General features: G+C 41.3%; 1 protein-coding gene across 3 annotated transcripts in view; it reads left to right on the top strand.

Moving 5' to 3' along the window:
- NR1H4 (nuclear receptor subfamily 1 group H member 4) overlaps positions 1–16,302 on the top strand; it is a 79,047-nt gene extending 62,745 nt beyond the window's left edge. For all 3 annotated transcript variants that reach the window (XM_019480980.1, XM_019480981.2, XM_014595210.3), the window contains 2 exons: positions 13,922–14,035; positions 15,649–16,302. In XM_019480980.1, the coding sequence (XP_019336525.1) occupies positions 13,922–14,035; positions 15,649–15,887 (353 nt within the window). In that variant the 3' untranslated portion in view covers positions 15,888–16,302. The remainder of the gene's footprint in view (positions 1–13,921; positions 14,036–15,648) is intronic.
- Positions 16,303–16,510: the final 208 nt, after the last annotated feature.

Genomic DNA, 16,510 nt, shown 5'->3' with positions numbered 1-16,510 from the left:
TCATCCTCTTTGTAGCCACCCTTCAGGTAGCTGAAGACTGCTATTAAGTCCCCATTCAGTCTTCTTTTCTCTATACTAAATAAGCTGAGTTCCCTCAGCCCCTCCTCAGAAGTCATGCCCCCAGCCCATTAGCCATTTTTGTTGCCTTCTATGGACTCTCTCCAATTTTTCAACATCCTTTCTGTAGTTGGGGGCCTCAAAATTGGACACACTACTCCAGATGTGGCCTCACCAGTGCAGAATAGAGGAGAATAATTACTTTCCTTGATCTGCTGGCAACATTCCTTCTAATGTAGTTCAATATGCAGTTAGCCTTGTTGGCAACAAGGGTATGCTGTTGGCTCATATTCAGATTATTATCCACTGTAACCCCCCAGGTCCTTTTCTGCAGAGCTGCTGCTTAGTCAGTCTGTCCCCAGCCTGTACCAGTGCATGGGATTGTTCTGTCTTAAGTGAAAGACTTTACTCTTATCCTTATTGAACTTCATGAGATTGCTTTTGGTCCAATCCTCCAATTTGTTGAGGTGTCCCTGAATCCTAGCCCTACCCTCCAGCACATCTACTACTCCTGCCACCTTGGTGTCATCTTCAAACTTGCTGAGAGTATAATCCATCACATCTTGCAGGTTGTTGATGAAGATATTGAACAAAAGCAGCCCCAGGACTGACCCCTGGGGCATTCCACTTGATACCAGCTGTCAACTAGACATAGAGCCATTGGGCATCTTTACACATGCTTCAGTGGTTGAGTGGTGGTGCACTTTAATTACAGAAGATCCAAGAGCAGCTTCAAATTAAAGTGCCCACAGCATCTCATGTATGCAGTGTCCCATGCTTCAAAATGGTGGCAGGGTGCTTTAACTAAAGCTCATTCAACAAGCTTTATTTAAAGGCCTCCCCCCCCCACACCCTGGCCATTTTGAAGTTCAGGGATGCTGAACACATGAGATATGGAGGCTGCTGGAGCATGTTAATTAGCTCACTGAAGAGTTCTCTGCTAAGCCAAGCTGGTCTTCTGCCCTGCTCACTAGTCTTCCTGCATATCAAGATGGTTAATTCCTGTGTTCTCAATAAAGTTTCTTTAAAGTACAGCCAGCTTTCCTGGACTCCTTTCCTCCTCAAACTGGCCTCCCAGGGGATCATGCCCATCAGTTCCCTGAGTGAGTGGAAGACTGCTTTTCTGACATCCGGGGTCCTTACTCTGCTGCTCTCTTTCCTTCCTTTCCTCAAGATACTGAACTCAAACATACCATGGTTGCTGCTGCCCAAGTTGCCATCCACTTCTCTGTTCCCTACCAATTCTTCCCTATTTTGAAGCAGCAGGTCAAGAAGAGCATGGCCTTAGTTGGCCTCTCCAACACTTGCACCAGGAAGTTGTCTCCAACCCTCTCCAAAAACTTCCTGGATTGCTTGTGCATTGCTGTCCTTTCCTCTCAGCAGATGTCAGGGTGATTGAAGTCCCCCAGAAAAAACAGGGCATGTAATCTGGAAACTTCCACTAACTGTTTGAAGACAGCCTCATTCACCTCATCCTCCTGGTTTGATGGTCTATAGCAGACACCTAACATGATATTACCCTGTTGCTCTCCCTTCTGACCCTAAACCAGAGACTTTCAGCAGGCCTATCTCCAGTTCCATACTGGAGCTCTGTGTAGTCTTACAGCTCTTGTACATAAAGAGCAACTCCTCTTCCTTCTCTTCTCCCCTGCCTGTCCTCCCTGAACAGTTTATACCCATCCATGACAGTGCTCCAGTCATGTGAGCTATCCTACTGAGTCTCTTTTATTCCAATCAGCAGACTGTTGTCATCTCTACTCTGTTGTATACGTGGGAAACTTGGACAAGATACTGAAAACACATGAAAGCTTTGAAATATTACCATAAGTGATGTCTTAAAAATATGCCATATTAATTGGAAAGATAGAAGAACTGAGCCAGTTCTGGCTCAAGCAAACACCACCAGGATTGAAGCTGTGTTTATATGGTACCAGCTCTATTGGTCAAGACATACCATATAAGTCCTAGTCCCAACCAGTCCCAAAACAAGTCCTATGCTCCCAACATACTAATGGTCACTGCTCTAGAGGTGGGCAAAAGAAGAGATTCAAGGACACCTTGAAGGCCAATCTGAAGAAATGCAATATTAACATCAATACCTGGGAGACTCAAGTGCTAAATTGTTCCCAATAGCACTATGATGTACAAGGCATCGATCATTTTGAGCAAACTTGCTTCACTATGGAGGCAGATAGACACGAGACACAAAGAGAAAAAGCTGTGACCCAGCATCACCAAGATCTACTTTTTCCTCCCAGCACTATTTGCCACATCTGCAGTTGAATACGTACATCTCAGACTGGCCTCCTCGGTCATCTGTAGACTCACCAATGACTTCTCTATTTACTGCTGATGATGATCTGTCATCCTCATTTTGAGGGACTGCTGCTGCTGACCTGAATACTAAAGTTTATTTTCCTTGTATTTTATTGGATTTTTACAAGTTAATTAGCACTTGGCAAATCTGATGCCTTTGCTTGCAAATTTTCTTCATGTCAGAGTGCGTCATCATTAGTGAAATGTTAAGCTATATCTTTGCCTCTCTCTCAAAAACTGTCTCTTTAGTTGAATAGTTCCTAGAACATCTGCTGCTGATCATTAGATTGATGCAGAATTTCAAAACGGAGTAAAAATGTAGTGGCACATGTAGCCATATCCAAAATAGTTGTTTTATTATGAGAGAGTATTGAAAAATTAAAGGTTCTTTTAGGTGTTCTGAAGACTAAGGCATAGATACAAGAAATGCTGTTAGTTTATGGTACCAGCCAGCTTTGGAACAGAAAAGCCCACCTTAAAATATATTCCAGCATTTTGTATTGTCCACATTTTGGTAGTAAGGTTATTTAAAATGTATAATTAGTTAGAGAAAATAGTGGTTTTAGTAGTGTAGTGGTTTTCATGTTTGCTTCTCATGTGGCAGGTCCTCCATTTAATGGCACAGTGGCAAGCAGTCATAGGTGTGTTTTTATGCACCCAGAGGTACATGTTTGACTCTTACTTTGGACTGTGTCTAAAGCTGACCACACTGTAAAGGGTTGACCAGGTACCTGGTCATTTGGACTCAGGAATTAGATTTAGCAGGACATGATGCTAGCTATATCAGTCTTCTGTGGGCAGCTAGTTACAGAAACTGGCATGCCTTAATCATCTTAATCCAATTGGCCATCTGATCTCACATGTATCTTTTCTTTGAGCTATTGAAGACTTTGGTCTAGCACACACAGAAAATCAAATCTTATTTTAAAAACTTTTCACAGGACCAGACAAACTGAATCATTGACTTCTGATATCTAAATTTTCAAAAGTAACTGGAGAACTGGGATGATTCCATGTTAAATTGCCTAACTTGACACATATTTTAGGGGCCTAATTTTCATAAAGTTCTGATCATGCAAACAAAAATGATATTGTTACACTTGGTTCTTAGTCAGAACTTCTATCCATAACATAAGACAACTTTTAGGTGCAGACAAGTGTTCAAATGTCATCTAGGCTCCATTGTCAAGCTTTGAGACGTATATACCCATAAAAATTAAAAAAAAAAAAGGCTGCCTAAAAGTCACAGGCTGTCCAGTGTTTTGTCATCTGTCATGATATTCACTTGGAAACTGCTTTCATCTATTAATATTTATGCTTCCCTTTCTTCAGTTGTATTGAATTTTTTTTCTGATAAAGAAACCAGAGATTTTGTGGTGATGACCTTTCAGCATTAGCAGTATTCATTTTTATTCTTATGCTGATGTAGTATGTTTTTATTTATTAGTGGGAATATATTGCCTAAGTAGCAGCACATCTCTCTAGCTGCTTTGTTTATGCCCTCAGGGTCTTTAACATAATATGCTATGAAAGTTCTTTCATTAGATATTCCTAAGGATGAAATCCTTTCCTGTGCTGGCTACTAATGAAACCTAATTAACAGTACAAAAAATGTTGAACATTAATGAGCGCTTGTGTCATTTATTTATGTTAATTAATGCTTCAGAACACATACACAACATTGTAGCTGATTGATCATTTCTGTGCAAGGCTGGTATTTTGGTAATTTCATGTTTAATTTATTTTTCCAACTTTAAAAGCAATTTACAAATTCCACTTTCTAGCAGTGCAACAATATCCTTAGAACTTAACAAAATATCCAGCCCTTACTGAACATATTTACAATATATATCTGCTTTTTCAGCAGTCATGAAGAACTAGATTCTGATACTCTCCTCTAGATCTTATTTCACAAATTGTCACTGATGTCAAATATCTAGAAGTAATGTGATCAGGTTTGACCCTGAACTTTCCATGAATAGAGGAATATTTGTTTTATTATGAAATGCACCATTGTCTTCACGGATAGGTTACAGATGCTAAAGTACAGTCACTTATGTGCGGAGCTACTGTTTTGAAGTATTGGCAGGAAGCCATCTTCTGTCCTGGGATATGAATACATCGTTTTCACTGACTACAATGAGGAACTCACATCTGCATCCATGGGAAAATTTTGGCTCAGGAATAATCACTGTTTCTAGCTTTTATTATTTAAATTACTGGATACTTGGGGGCCCAAAACATAGGCTGCTGGACTTGGCCTGTATATACACAGAAGAACAAGTTGGTCCTTGTTTATAATCTAAATATAACACAAGAAAGAAGAGATGGATGCAAACAGACCCATGGGGCAGTTATACTGCAACAGTAAGACAATATTAATCAGAAGCAAGGTTCCCTCTAAGCGGCTGCACACACAAAAAAATCTTGCCACTCATTAACTTTTTAATGCTGTGTGCCTTCCCGGAGAGGAGCTATGCTGTGGCTTCCTGGAAACCCAGAGTGCGGCGAACTCAGAAGTGGTCCGTAGTTAGGACAGGGATCCTAACGCAGTAATCATGTAAATGTTGTCAAGATTTTTGTAGGCATAGAGGCAAAAAAGTTATGAGGAGATAAAAGAAGAAAAATTAGGTAACAGTGTAGATGTTTACTTGGAGCTCCTTCCAAACATGAGGAAAAGCATAAGAGAAAGCATGAAAGTGCTTTCTTGAAAATTGAACAAGTGAATGATGGAGGTTGGCATCACCTGCCAAGTAGCAATGGGAGTGTGACAGGCATGGGTACTTGCTCTCACTGGAGTCCGGTGCCCCTAGTAGCCAGGCTGGCCAGTCCATGTTCCTTGGCTTCCTCTGCATCCTATCTCTCGCCTGCCATGATTTGTTGTTAATTAAAGAGGAGGATGCCTATGAAAGCTGGGGTGGCCTACTCCTTAGAGACTTTTACCTCTCTGTTTTTTACTTCATGGATGTATTTCATCTTTAGCAGGGCCTTAGTTGCCTTAGGAACCAGCCACCCCTATAGTCACACCCACACCTCACAGACGATTCTCATTGGAACCTTCATAGATTCATAGATGTTAGGGTCGGAATTGACCTCAATAGATCATCGAGTCCGACCCCCTGCATAAGCAGGAAAGAGTGCTGGGTCTAGATGACCCCAGCTAGATACTCATCTAACCTCCTCTTGAAGACCCCCAGGGTAGGGGAGAGCACCACCTCCCTTGGGAGCCCATTCCAGACCTTGGCCACTTGAACTGTGAAGAAGTTCTTCCTAATGTCCAGTCTAAATCTGCTCTCTGCTAGCTTGTGGCCATTGTTTCTTGTAACCCCTGGGGGCGCCTTGGTGAATAAATACTCACCAATTCCCTTCTGTGCCCCCGTGATGAACTTATAGGCAGCCACAAGGTCGCCTCTCAATCTTCTCTTGCGGAGGCTGAAAAGGTCCAGTTTCTCTAGTCTCTCCTCGTAGGGCTTGGTCTGCAGGCCCTTGACCATACGAGTTTCCCTTCTCTGGACCCTCTCCAGGTTATCCGCATCCTTCTTGAAGTGTGGCGCCCAGAATTGCACGCAGTACTCCAACTGCGGTCTGACCAGCGCCCTATAGAGGGGAAGTATCACCTCCTTGGACCTATTCATCATGCATCTGCTGATGCATGATAAAGTGCCATTGGCTTTTCTGATAGCTTCGTCACACTGCCGGCTCATGTTCATCTTGGAGTCCACTAGGACTCCAAGATCCCTTTCCACCTCTGTGCCACCCAGCAGGTCATTCCCTAGGCTGTAGGTGTGCTGGACATTTTTCCTCCCTAGGTGCAGCACTTTGCATTTCTCCTTGTTGAACTGCATCCTGTTGTTTTCTGCCCACTTGTCCAACCTATCCAGGTCTGCCTGCAGCTGTTCCCTGCCCTCCGGCTTGTCCACTTCTCCCCATAGCTTTGTGTCATCTGCAAACTTGGACAGAGTACATTTCACTCCCTCGTCCAAGTCACTGATGAAGACATTAAAGAGTATCGGTCCAAGGACCGAACCCTGCGGGACCCCACTGCCCACACCCTTCCAGGTCGAGACCAACCCATCCACCACGACTCTCTGGGTGCGACCCTCTAGCCAATTGGCCACCCACCGGACTGTGTAGTCATCCACATCACAGCCTCTTAACTTGTTCACCAGTATGGGGTGGGATACCGTATCGAAGGCCTTCCTGAAGTCTAAGTATACAACATCCACCCCTCCTCCTGTGTCCAGGCGTTTCGTAACCTGGTCATAGAAAGAGACTAGATTGGTCAGGCACAATCTGCCCACCACAAACCCATGCTAGTTTCCCCTCAGCATAATTTGTCCTGCTGGGCTCTCACAAATGTGAGCCTTGATAATTTTTTCAAAGACTTTACCAAGGATGGAGGTGAGACTGACTGGCCTATAGTTGCCAGTTCTGCTAGTTCATAGCAGACTTTTATATTCAAATCAACATTGGGCCCCAAAACTCTTATCTGGGTATCTGTCTGCCCAGCTTCAGCCCTTTTTATCTGACTGAGACCCTTCAGTCTAGGTCCACTGCCTCAGACCCTAGCTTCCTGGGTCTCAACCCAATAGTGGAGGGTGCTTCTCAGGCATATACTGCCTGTGGCATTGGACAGTTCATCTACAGCCATCTCCTCCAAGAGAACCTCTTCCTGCTGCCTGCAAGGTTAGATTCCCTTGCTAGCCCTCAGGTCCTGGTTTTATGAGCCCCAGAGCTCTGCCCCTTCCTGCTCACCCCCTTTCCCGACACACACAGGGTTTTCCGCTTTGCTTGATAATCAGTCTCCCTCCCCACTCCCTGCAGCTTAGCTCAACCGCTTCTACTTGTTCTAATGAGATTTGGCTGTTCTTGCCCTGCACCTTCCCAAGGTCCCCCAGCCTTGGGGTTCGCATTCTTGTTGTGGATGGCCATTGTAGTCATTGGTCCCTGTGGGCTACAAAAGTCCTGCTCCTCCTCTGATTGCAGTTAACAAGGTTAGGATTCCCTGTTGCAGGGAGTATTGACTTCTTGATGAGAGAGAGGTTGTAGAGGGCCTTCAGGCAAGGACAAATATGTGCTAATAAAAGGGAGGACACTAGAATGCAAAAGAAGAGTGACATGGTCAAAGCAACCAGGTTAGGAAAATGATCTTTGCAGTGATATTTGGGATGGATTTGAGCAGCACAAGTCTGCATTCATCAAGACCAGAGAAAAGGATGTTGCAGCAACAAGAATGGCTGCTGTCTACATGGATAGGAAAGGCTGTATCTTATATATGCATGACAGAAAGAATTTTCAAGACTTATGCATGGTCTGGGCATGAGACCTTAGTGCATTGAGTCAAAGATGGCATCCAGGTATATGGAGAGACAGGCAGAATGGTGGTATTGTCCACAGTGATAACCAATTGAATGACAACACATTCAAACTGCAATTCTTCACTATTTAAAAGGAAACCTCCTTAAATTAGAATGATTCTTAACATCTTCAGTAACACTTTTCTGTATTGAATAGAACATAGGAAAAGGCCTTTTCTATTTATGCATTGTCTATAAGGAAGCTTGTTCAAGATTCCAGATTTAAACATCTGGATGTCCTAAGCACTACTCTAAAGCTTACCTTCAGGTGTATCAATCTATTTTTTTGTTATTTACAAGACAAATTAAGATAGGTGCATACACAAAATAAAGACCTAACAAGTGATAGATACGGCAAAGGATTACCCATACTCTCTGGTTACGTTAATTCTTATATATTTGTGATCTGAAGTTGTAGATCCTATGCAAGCAAATTTCCTATTACCTCTATTGTAGGCTCAAATTCTCAAAGTAGGCAAGATGAAGATTATTTGTATATAAACTATAAGTAATACTGAATTTTTACAATATGTAAAGTGCGCTGAACCAATGGGACTCTGTTTTGAAGAGCTTTTAGTCTAATAGTTTGATGGAGCTCTCAGTGAAATCAGTGGAATGCATCTCCTATCAATGTCACTGGCAGATAACATCCAGCCATTAGACTAAGATACTGAAGTAGATTAATAAACTTCATAGACAAATTGACCCTGCTGGCACAAGCTCATAAATGATTTCACCAAATGGAACACAGATTTAGGATGTTCTTTGTACCTGGGTTGCTTCATAGAATAAATGCGACTAGCTGAAGTTTTTTGAGAGAGGGAAGAAACAATGCATGATGAACGTTAATCAAGAAGATAGTCCTATATTAATTGTACAGTACAGAACCTTTATAAATAAGAGAAGTAATATTTGTTGAAAATGTGTTTCATTTTAATTTTTAACTGGATTTTTCAAACAGTAGTTTCTAGCTTCACTTTTAAAAATGTGAACTTGCAGCAGTAGCATTTAAGATCATATGGCTCAAACAAAATTATCCAAACTATACCAAAAGCCACCTCTAATTTGCTACCTGAGGAGCTAAATGGAGATGAAACAATCTATATATTTGATAAGAGAAACTATAACCCTGAACATTTCTCTGTTTTTTCTGATGATTTATAGAGTCAAAGTTGAAATATTTTCAATTGTATTAGAAAACAGCCCCCTCTTGTGACAGCAGCTAGTTACAAAAGCATAATGAAATGATGTGAAACAGGCCTGTAGAAATACAGATGTAATGAAACTCAAAGCCTGGAGAAGTCTCCTCATGAAAACTGGTCTTTTAAAATATATATTTTAGCTTTTAACAGTCTCTTGCTTCATTTGACTATTGCAGTATTTTCAGACTTTATTCCTTTTAATAGTAGCATAAGCACAATCTTTATTGCTCTAACCTTCCTTTTCCCTCTTCCAACCTTTATGTTTCTCTGTAGTGCGATGCTTGGGTTAGGGACTTATTATACTGGGCACTGTACATACATATCCTAAAATAGTCCTTGCCTCAAAAAGCTTACTATCTAAATTTTAAAAACTGTATAGCAGGTAGATGAATCAAATCTCCTATGTTTACTGGGAAATCCTTGTAAGTTTTAAAAAAATAGGTTAGATGATTTAGAAAGAACAGACACTTCCTTGAGCGAGGGGTTATACTAGATGATCTCTTGAGGTCCCTTCCAGCCCTATTTTTTATGATTCTATGATTTCTAAACTGAAAGCAGGATTTGCTTGGTAATATCTTTTATTGGACCAGCTATAAATTTGGGACATGCTAGATATGTTTTGGGGCATTTTCGCAGGTCACCCTTGTGAATTTTCTATTTAAATAGTGAATGTGTAGCCACATCTATAAGGTAATGTGTTTGGGCCAACTGGCACTGTCCCACAGCAGTGATACTTAGCTTGCCTGAAGTGCCTTGGAAACACGGTTATTTTGTTTTGAGTTTATGAAGCAGCTTCTTCCTGAAATCTGTGCCAGTAATGGCCTCTACACCTGGCCTATTAAGATTCAAGCAATATTTTAAATAAAAGAACTAACAGTTGCATGGCCTTGTCTGTGTTAAACTGCCCTTCCGTCCACTATATATGGCATATTACATCTCAGTCAGTATCAACTGTAAAACCCTTGGGTCAAGGCTTGTATCTTCAGTCTGTCTGTCTTCAGACCATCATGCACACCTCTACTACTCTACCTTATTGTCAAACAACAACAACAATTGGCTGCCACAGCTCAGATGATGCGAAGGAGCTCTGACCTGTGTAGGGTACTTGTACTGGGATACACATAATTTGGCCTAGAAATTGGGATAAAATCCAATATATATATTTGAAATTCCATTAGTCATGTATCTGGCCACACTCTAGGGGATTGGTCTGCCTTCCTTTTTCTTCCATGTCCTATTGGTAAACAGCTGAACTTAAAATGACATAAATAATTTATACTGTATTACTTCTGTGCTCCATTATCATGAATGCTTTTACAGTAAGTAGCAGAAAGAGGTTGCATTTGGGCAGCCCACCACTGAGATAATCCTTCTGTGGCTATCTTAACTACCTAAGCCTGTGTTGGTTCAGGAATCCACTGGTGCTGAGGTGCAAAGTGACCATCCCCAGGTTGTTCTATTGACTGAAGACATTTTTACATTGCATGAAAGTAGACCATGCATCAGACTGACTGAAGAGCATGGCACAGAAACTCAGCAGTCCCAACATCAAACTTTCAATAATTAAGCCAGGACTTCAGAAAATCCTGAAAATAAATAAACATGAGATTGAACATAAATGTACTCACTTGGGTACATTTTAGGTACACTTTTCAGACTTTGTGGTATGAGATGTTGCGGTATCCTGCGGTCACACTTTCAAACTTCTTCCTGCAAAAATAAGGGCTGAAATTTTCTTTTTGAAATGTAAGCTGAGATACTTATATGATCACTTGACTGCAGGGACCAGAGTACTAAAGGTTGGAAGTCATGTAATAAATAGCAAGAGAACTGGCAACATCAGAAATTGAGAGAGAGAAAGTAGAAAGGGATGGCAAGGAGGGGTGTCTTCCTTGGACTCCCATCTCCTCCTTTCATTTTCTATGCATGCCTTCTCCAGTTTTCCTGGTCTTCTGCCAAGCAGTTGTTAAGTCAATATTGTGACACCTCTAAATGTGTAGTGCTCAAGATTTGTTCCTTAACCCTCACTAAGCCACTTTTGTGCCAGTCACTTCCAGCAGCAGTTTTGTCTGGCGTAGTTCAGTGCTAAATGATACAGATCTTTCGCATTTTTTAGTTTTCATAAGAGCTTTGGCATGTGGCTATGTCATATTTAATCATAGTGGAGCTTTGGATTGTAAGTGTTTTCTCTCTAAAGGGAATAGATGGACCCTAAAGCTTAGCAGAAACAGCTGTTCAACCTTTAAAAGAGCTAACTCTAGCTGATTATTATGAGATAATCATAGCAGAAAATTAGAGGCTCTGGCTGAAGTTTGCTGTGTCTAAGCCCCAACAGTATGATTAACTAACACATGACAAGCAGATGCTCATCATATATTTTTACTTAATTGACTCTGACCCTTCGCAAACGGGCCTGACAATGTGAAAAAATGTTATAAGAACTGTCATTATTGCTACAGATAACCTGAAATGAACACAGGCTGTTAATAATATACTTGTATGCTCACTTCCTGTATGCACCCACAAAGGTTAAATTTATTCTGCAAAAAGCATGTTTTCCTTCTGCTGGAACAGTAGAAAACTTTCTTCCTATCATAGTAGACAATTACTAGTTAGTAACTGAATCAAGTGACAGCTCCATGTTTCTGTTTTCTTTCTGTGATTGAGCCAAAAGTGTTTCACTCTGGGTTTCCCAGGTGAACAGACTACAAACCACAAAGCAATATTGACTAAAACTATGCCTCAGCTTCCTTTTGTATAAATCATGCAAACTCACACATTTTCATATGGTTCCCACTCAAAATCATACGTTTGCACTCAGGATAATGCAAAACTCAAACAAATTTTCTCCTGGATGTTGGGATAACTAGGTAACAAATCATATGGTTTTCATGTGTAGGAAAAGAGTAGGTTTCTTTCCTTTGTACCTTCATGGTAAATTTCTGTGGCCTTGCTGCTACAGAAGCACTGGTCTGGACCTTATCATGGAAAGCTGACATCCAGTAGTTTGAAGCTGCTATATTGAGCAATCTAGCAACTGTTCTACTTTAATAAGAAAGTAGAAACGTACCCTGCCATGCTATAAAAATCAGCACAACTTTTTAACATGCAGCAGATGTATGTGATGTAGTAGATGCACATGTCATTTACATCTGTTTTTACTGCCAGAGTGCTGTTAAGAAACTTGAGAGAATCAAGCCCATAATATGTAGACCCAGATACACACATGATTTTAATATAATAAAGGGCTTAGTCCGTCTGTCTATCTGTAACGCTCTTGGAGCACTCCGATTGGTTACTGAAACAACCAATCACAGTGCTCCAAGAGTGTTACGGATAGGAGGTGTGTTGCCATGAAGGTGGGGATGGAAGGGACGGTGCAGGGTGGGGGGGCAAGGCCAGTGCCATTGGCCTTGCCACCCCTCTGACCCTGCTCCTTGGAGGTGGTGGCAGCATGGGGTGTTGGCGGAGGGGGGCAGAGGGGAAAGGAGAGGACAGCAAGGCAAGCTTACCCGCCCCCCCCCGCCTGCTTGTGGGAGGTGGTGGCAGCGTGGGTGGGGTTTCGGGTTAGGATTAGCAAATTTCCCCCCTCCGCCCCCACTCCCACATCATTCTTGATGGGCAATTTGCTAGTTTCTTCTATAAAAGGAGGGTCAGAATTTAACCGTGGAATTTCTGGCTGGGAGAGCTCCAGATTCTTAAACCAATGAACTGCCAATTGTAAGTACAAAAGGGTGTGGGAAGATAGCTTTCTACCTTTTTATACTTACCAAAACTGTAGTCTGCATCTGTTTGGTTCTACCCAAATAATTACTTCAGTGCTAGACAATGCCATTAGGTTAGATGTACTATTGCTTATAAGTACAAATGGTGAAGAGGAGCAAATATAATTTAGCATAGTGCCCTTCACTCAGGCCTTAAGCGTAATATCAGAGCCTATGGATTTTATCTAAAAAGAACATAGTAGTCGGATGACAAACAAAAGAGAAAGAACATAAAGAACACCAACCAATAGACCTTGACTGCCCAATAAGATCGAAATATTCATAGGCTTTCAGCCCAGATGTACTTGGATTATTCATAGTTCAGTTAGATGGTAGTTTACAATGTGACATGTTATGCCAATATGGAGTATGTAATGGCTGCCATCAAGCAAGCCTTTGAATCCTAATGACATCTTAGACTTGTTTAAAGTCGTTAGACTTGCTGAGCACTCATCTTGCAGGCTCAATGGAAGGAGCAGTAACATCCTTTTATAAAGGAAGGTAGCTACAAGCAACAGAAGCTACTGCCCTGGGACTGACTGCAAATATAGGACACTAGAGCAGGAGTCAGCAACCCCCGGCACGCGTGCCGAGCACGGCATGCAAGGCCGTTGCGCTTGGCACACCACCGCCAGCCCAGGCTCTAAGCAGCTGCTGCCAGCCACAGAGCCCAGGCTGCTCCCAGCAGGTGGCTGGGAGGCTGCAAGCCCTGCTGCAAGCCGACTGGGCTCCGTGGGCCGGCAGCAGGCGGGAGGCTGCAAACAGCTGCTCCGGGCTCCGGCATGTCAGCTCTCTGGCACTTTCCAAGATAGACATTGTGGTTTTTTCAGCACTCCAGCCAAAAAACGTTGCCTACCCCTGCACCAAAAGATTATTTGGCAAGCAGTGCCAGAGGAGTGCCAGCCACCAATGAGAGGCGCAGTCATGCGAGAGAGAACAGAGGGACAGAGTTCCTCTGGGAAAAGGACTTCTAGAAAGGTAGGCTTGAAAACTGTGAGCTCCTCTTATTTCCCTAAATGCACAGTAGAAACCAACAGGACTTTGTGGATATTTTATGTAAGTAAATGAGACTGCACTGAACTCTTTTATGCATGTAGCCAGTTTTTCTTCCGATACACATGAGAAAGCCACAAATGCTGTCAATTGCTTAGGCCACTGAGGCATTAGTAAGACTAGTTTTACAATTTAAAAAATCTTTAATTTTATCACTGATTTTTTTTAACAGGTATCTCCGATGAATACATAACCCCCATGTTTAATTTTTATAAAAGTGTTGGAGAGCTGAAGATGACACAAGAGGAATATGCTCTACTCACAGCAATAGTTATTCTGTCACCAGGTAATTTATAGTTCTAAAGTAAATATTTGACAGTAATTTGAGAAGAGGGAATAAAGCACCAGACAAATGGCAGATGTGTAAATCACTGGTGCTGTACATATAGGGAGTCATCAGTATCACATACCTATAGCAGCTGAATAAAAATGAACATCTCAGTTGGCATCAGAGAGGGCTTTTCTCCTCTAAATATGGAAAATTCTATTTGTTATTAATATGAGTAACAAGTATGTTGCAGCATTTCACTGTGTGAATGGAACATCAGAACTTTGAAAGGAAACTTCTCCCTCAAGTATATTTGAATAAAGAATCAATAATGAAGGGGTTAGGTCTTATGGAACAATTACCAGCTGGCATATCAGAAGCACATGCTAGAAAACCTGTGGACAACAGCAGCAAGAAGAAAGGTGGCCTTTGACAAGTTTCGATATATACTTGACGCTGTGATGCCCCATGTATTTCCTTATTCGCCTTTGTTAGCCAAGCTCCCTGGCTTGTCTACATGTTTTAGACTAGGGGTAGGCAATCCCCGGCACAGGTGCCAGAGTATGGCACGTGAAGGCATTTTGCTTGGCACATGCACCGTGGGGTGGATGGTGGGGAAGGGACTGGAGCTCTGCTGTCACAAAGATCGGACCTCTCGTAGCTCCCCTGCCTTTTGCCCCTGGCATGCCAATATCTTATAAGTCAAGGTTGCAGATGTTTTTGGCACTCTGCGCAAAAATGTTGCCAACCCGTTTTAGACACACCACTGATTCTGGTGGTGAGATATTGCATTGGATGGTGGTCCTGCTGTAGAGGTGTAGTAGTGCAGCTCTGTGCCTGGTTCCTGCCATGCCAATTGCTGCAGTGTGATCAGCTATTTCAGCAGCAATAGCTGTTTTTGGGCTTCCCCAACAAAAGGGGTGCCCAAGCTGCTGCCCTGCCTTCCCATTTATGCTACTGGCCAGTTCCTAGAGGGGAACAGGGGCACAAGGCATCTGAATTTCAGCTCCCAGGAAATATGGTGATAGCTTTTCCTAATAGGATTTTTAAAATTTTGAAAGAGTTAAACATTTCTACAAACAGCAGATACTTTTCACAACGAAGTGTGTTTAGTCATAAACCCAATTTTACATTAAAAATATTTGATGGAAAATTTTGACTAGTTCTATGTGTGGCTTTGTGCAGGCCCTCTATGTTTCAGTGAATTTCATTTTAAACAAGAAAAAGCTGAGAAGTACTATTTCTTGATTATTTCTTTGTGTGTGTTTTCTTGTAACCAAAATATCCAACAAACCTCTCACCTGATCACCCTGACAAGCCAAAGGCACCAGCTGCTGGCATGGAAAACTTTTTCCCAATTTTTTTGTGTGTGCTAAAGTTATAATGGGTTGAAATAAGGAGCTTATAAAAAAAAATCATTATTACAACACTGAGGCACTTTATTTTCTTGTTGTTTTGCAACATTCTCTGTGGCAGGTTTGACTATTGTATACAGGAAATATCTTTGCAATTCTATAGTATTGTCTGTAGTCCGTGTTTTCCTCATAAGTAATCAAAATAAATATTTGCAATATATCAAAATTCATGCTGGCTAACTATTTCTTTCCTTATTGTTTTAAAAACAAAACTAGATCGACAGTATATCAAGGACAGAGAATCTGTGGAAAGGCTTCAAGAACCACTGCTTGATGTTCTACAGAAACTTTGCAAACTTCACCATCCAGATAACCCTCAACATTTTGCATGTCTTTTGGGTCGCCTTACAGAACTACGGACATTTAACCATCATCATGCCGAGATGCTGATGTCATGGAGAGTGAATGATCATAAATTCACACCCCTTCTCTGTGAAATCTGGGATGTTCAGTGATAAATATTTTTATTTTGGGATTAACAACTTTTTAAAGGACCAAATTGTATTCATTTTCACTGCAATATTCATTAGTTATTTCTTTAAAATTTCTTTACTGAAGTTTTTACAGAAACACACCATGGATTTCATAAAGAAATTTTGTTCATTATGTACTGAATATTATGTAACTATCAGTCTTTCATATGTGAATATAGAGTATATTTTCCTGTATTTATATACAGATCAGAAAAAATGTTTCAGCATCACGTAGGTACCATATTAACTCCTTCTGAAATTAAACTGATTGTATTTTAAACTCCTTTTTTAAAGTGGGACAATGCAGGTTTTATATTTGTTCTTTGCAATGCTCTTATACTTCATCTTTGTTAAAGGATATTTTTCAAATATTAACTATAATAAATAATGAAACTGATGGATGCTACAACCGTCTCCTTTCTTTGAACATGCACAAGCTTTTATTTCCTCAAACAGTTAAAAACCATGCTAAAGGTATGAAGCCTCAAAACAGTCTATACCATTACTTTTTGCATGTCATAAATATGGAGTTTCTTGTTTTCTTTGCATTATCAATATTTATAAGTAAAAATTAGATAATGTGTTCTTTGCGGAAGGCTATCACA

Source organism: Alligator mississippiensis, chromosome 4, assembly GCF_030867095.1.
Source record: "Alligator mississippiensis isolate rAllMis1 chromosome 4, rAllMis1, whole genome shotgun sequence".
NCBI classification, from domain to species: Eukaryota; Metazoa; Chordata; order Crocodylia; family Alligatoridae; genus Alligator; species Alligator mississippiensis.
Note: the sequence above shows the minus strand (reverse complement) of the source record. Positions and strands in the feature narration are given on the sequence as shown.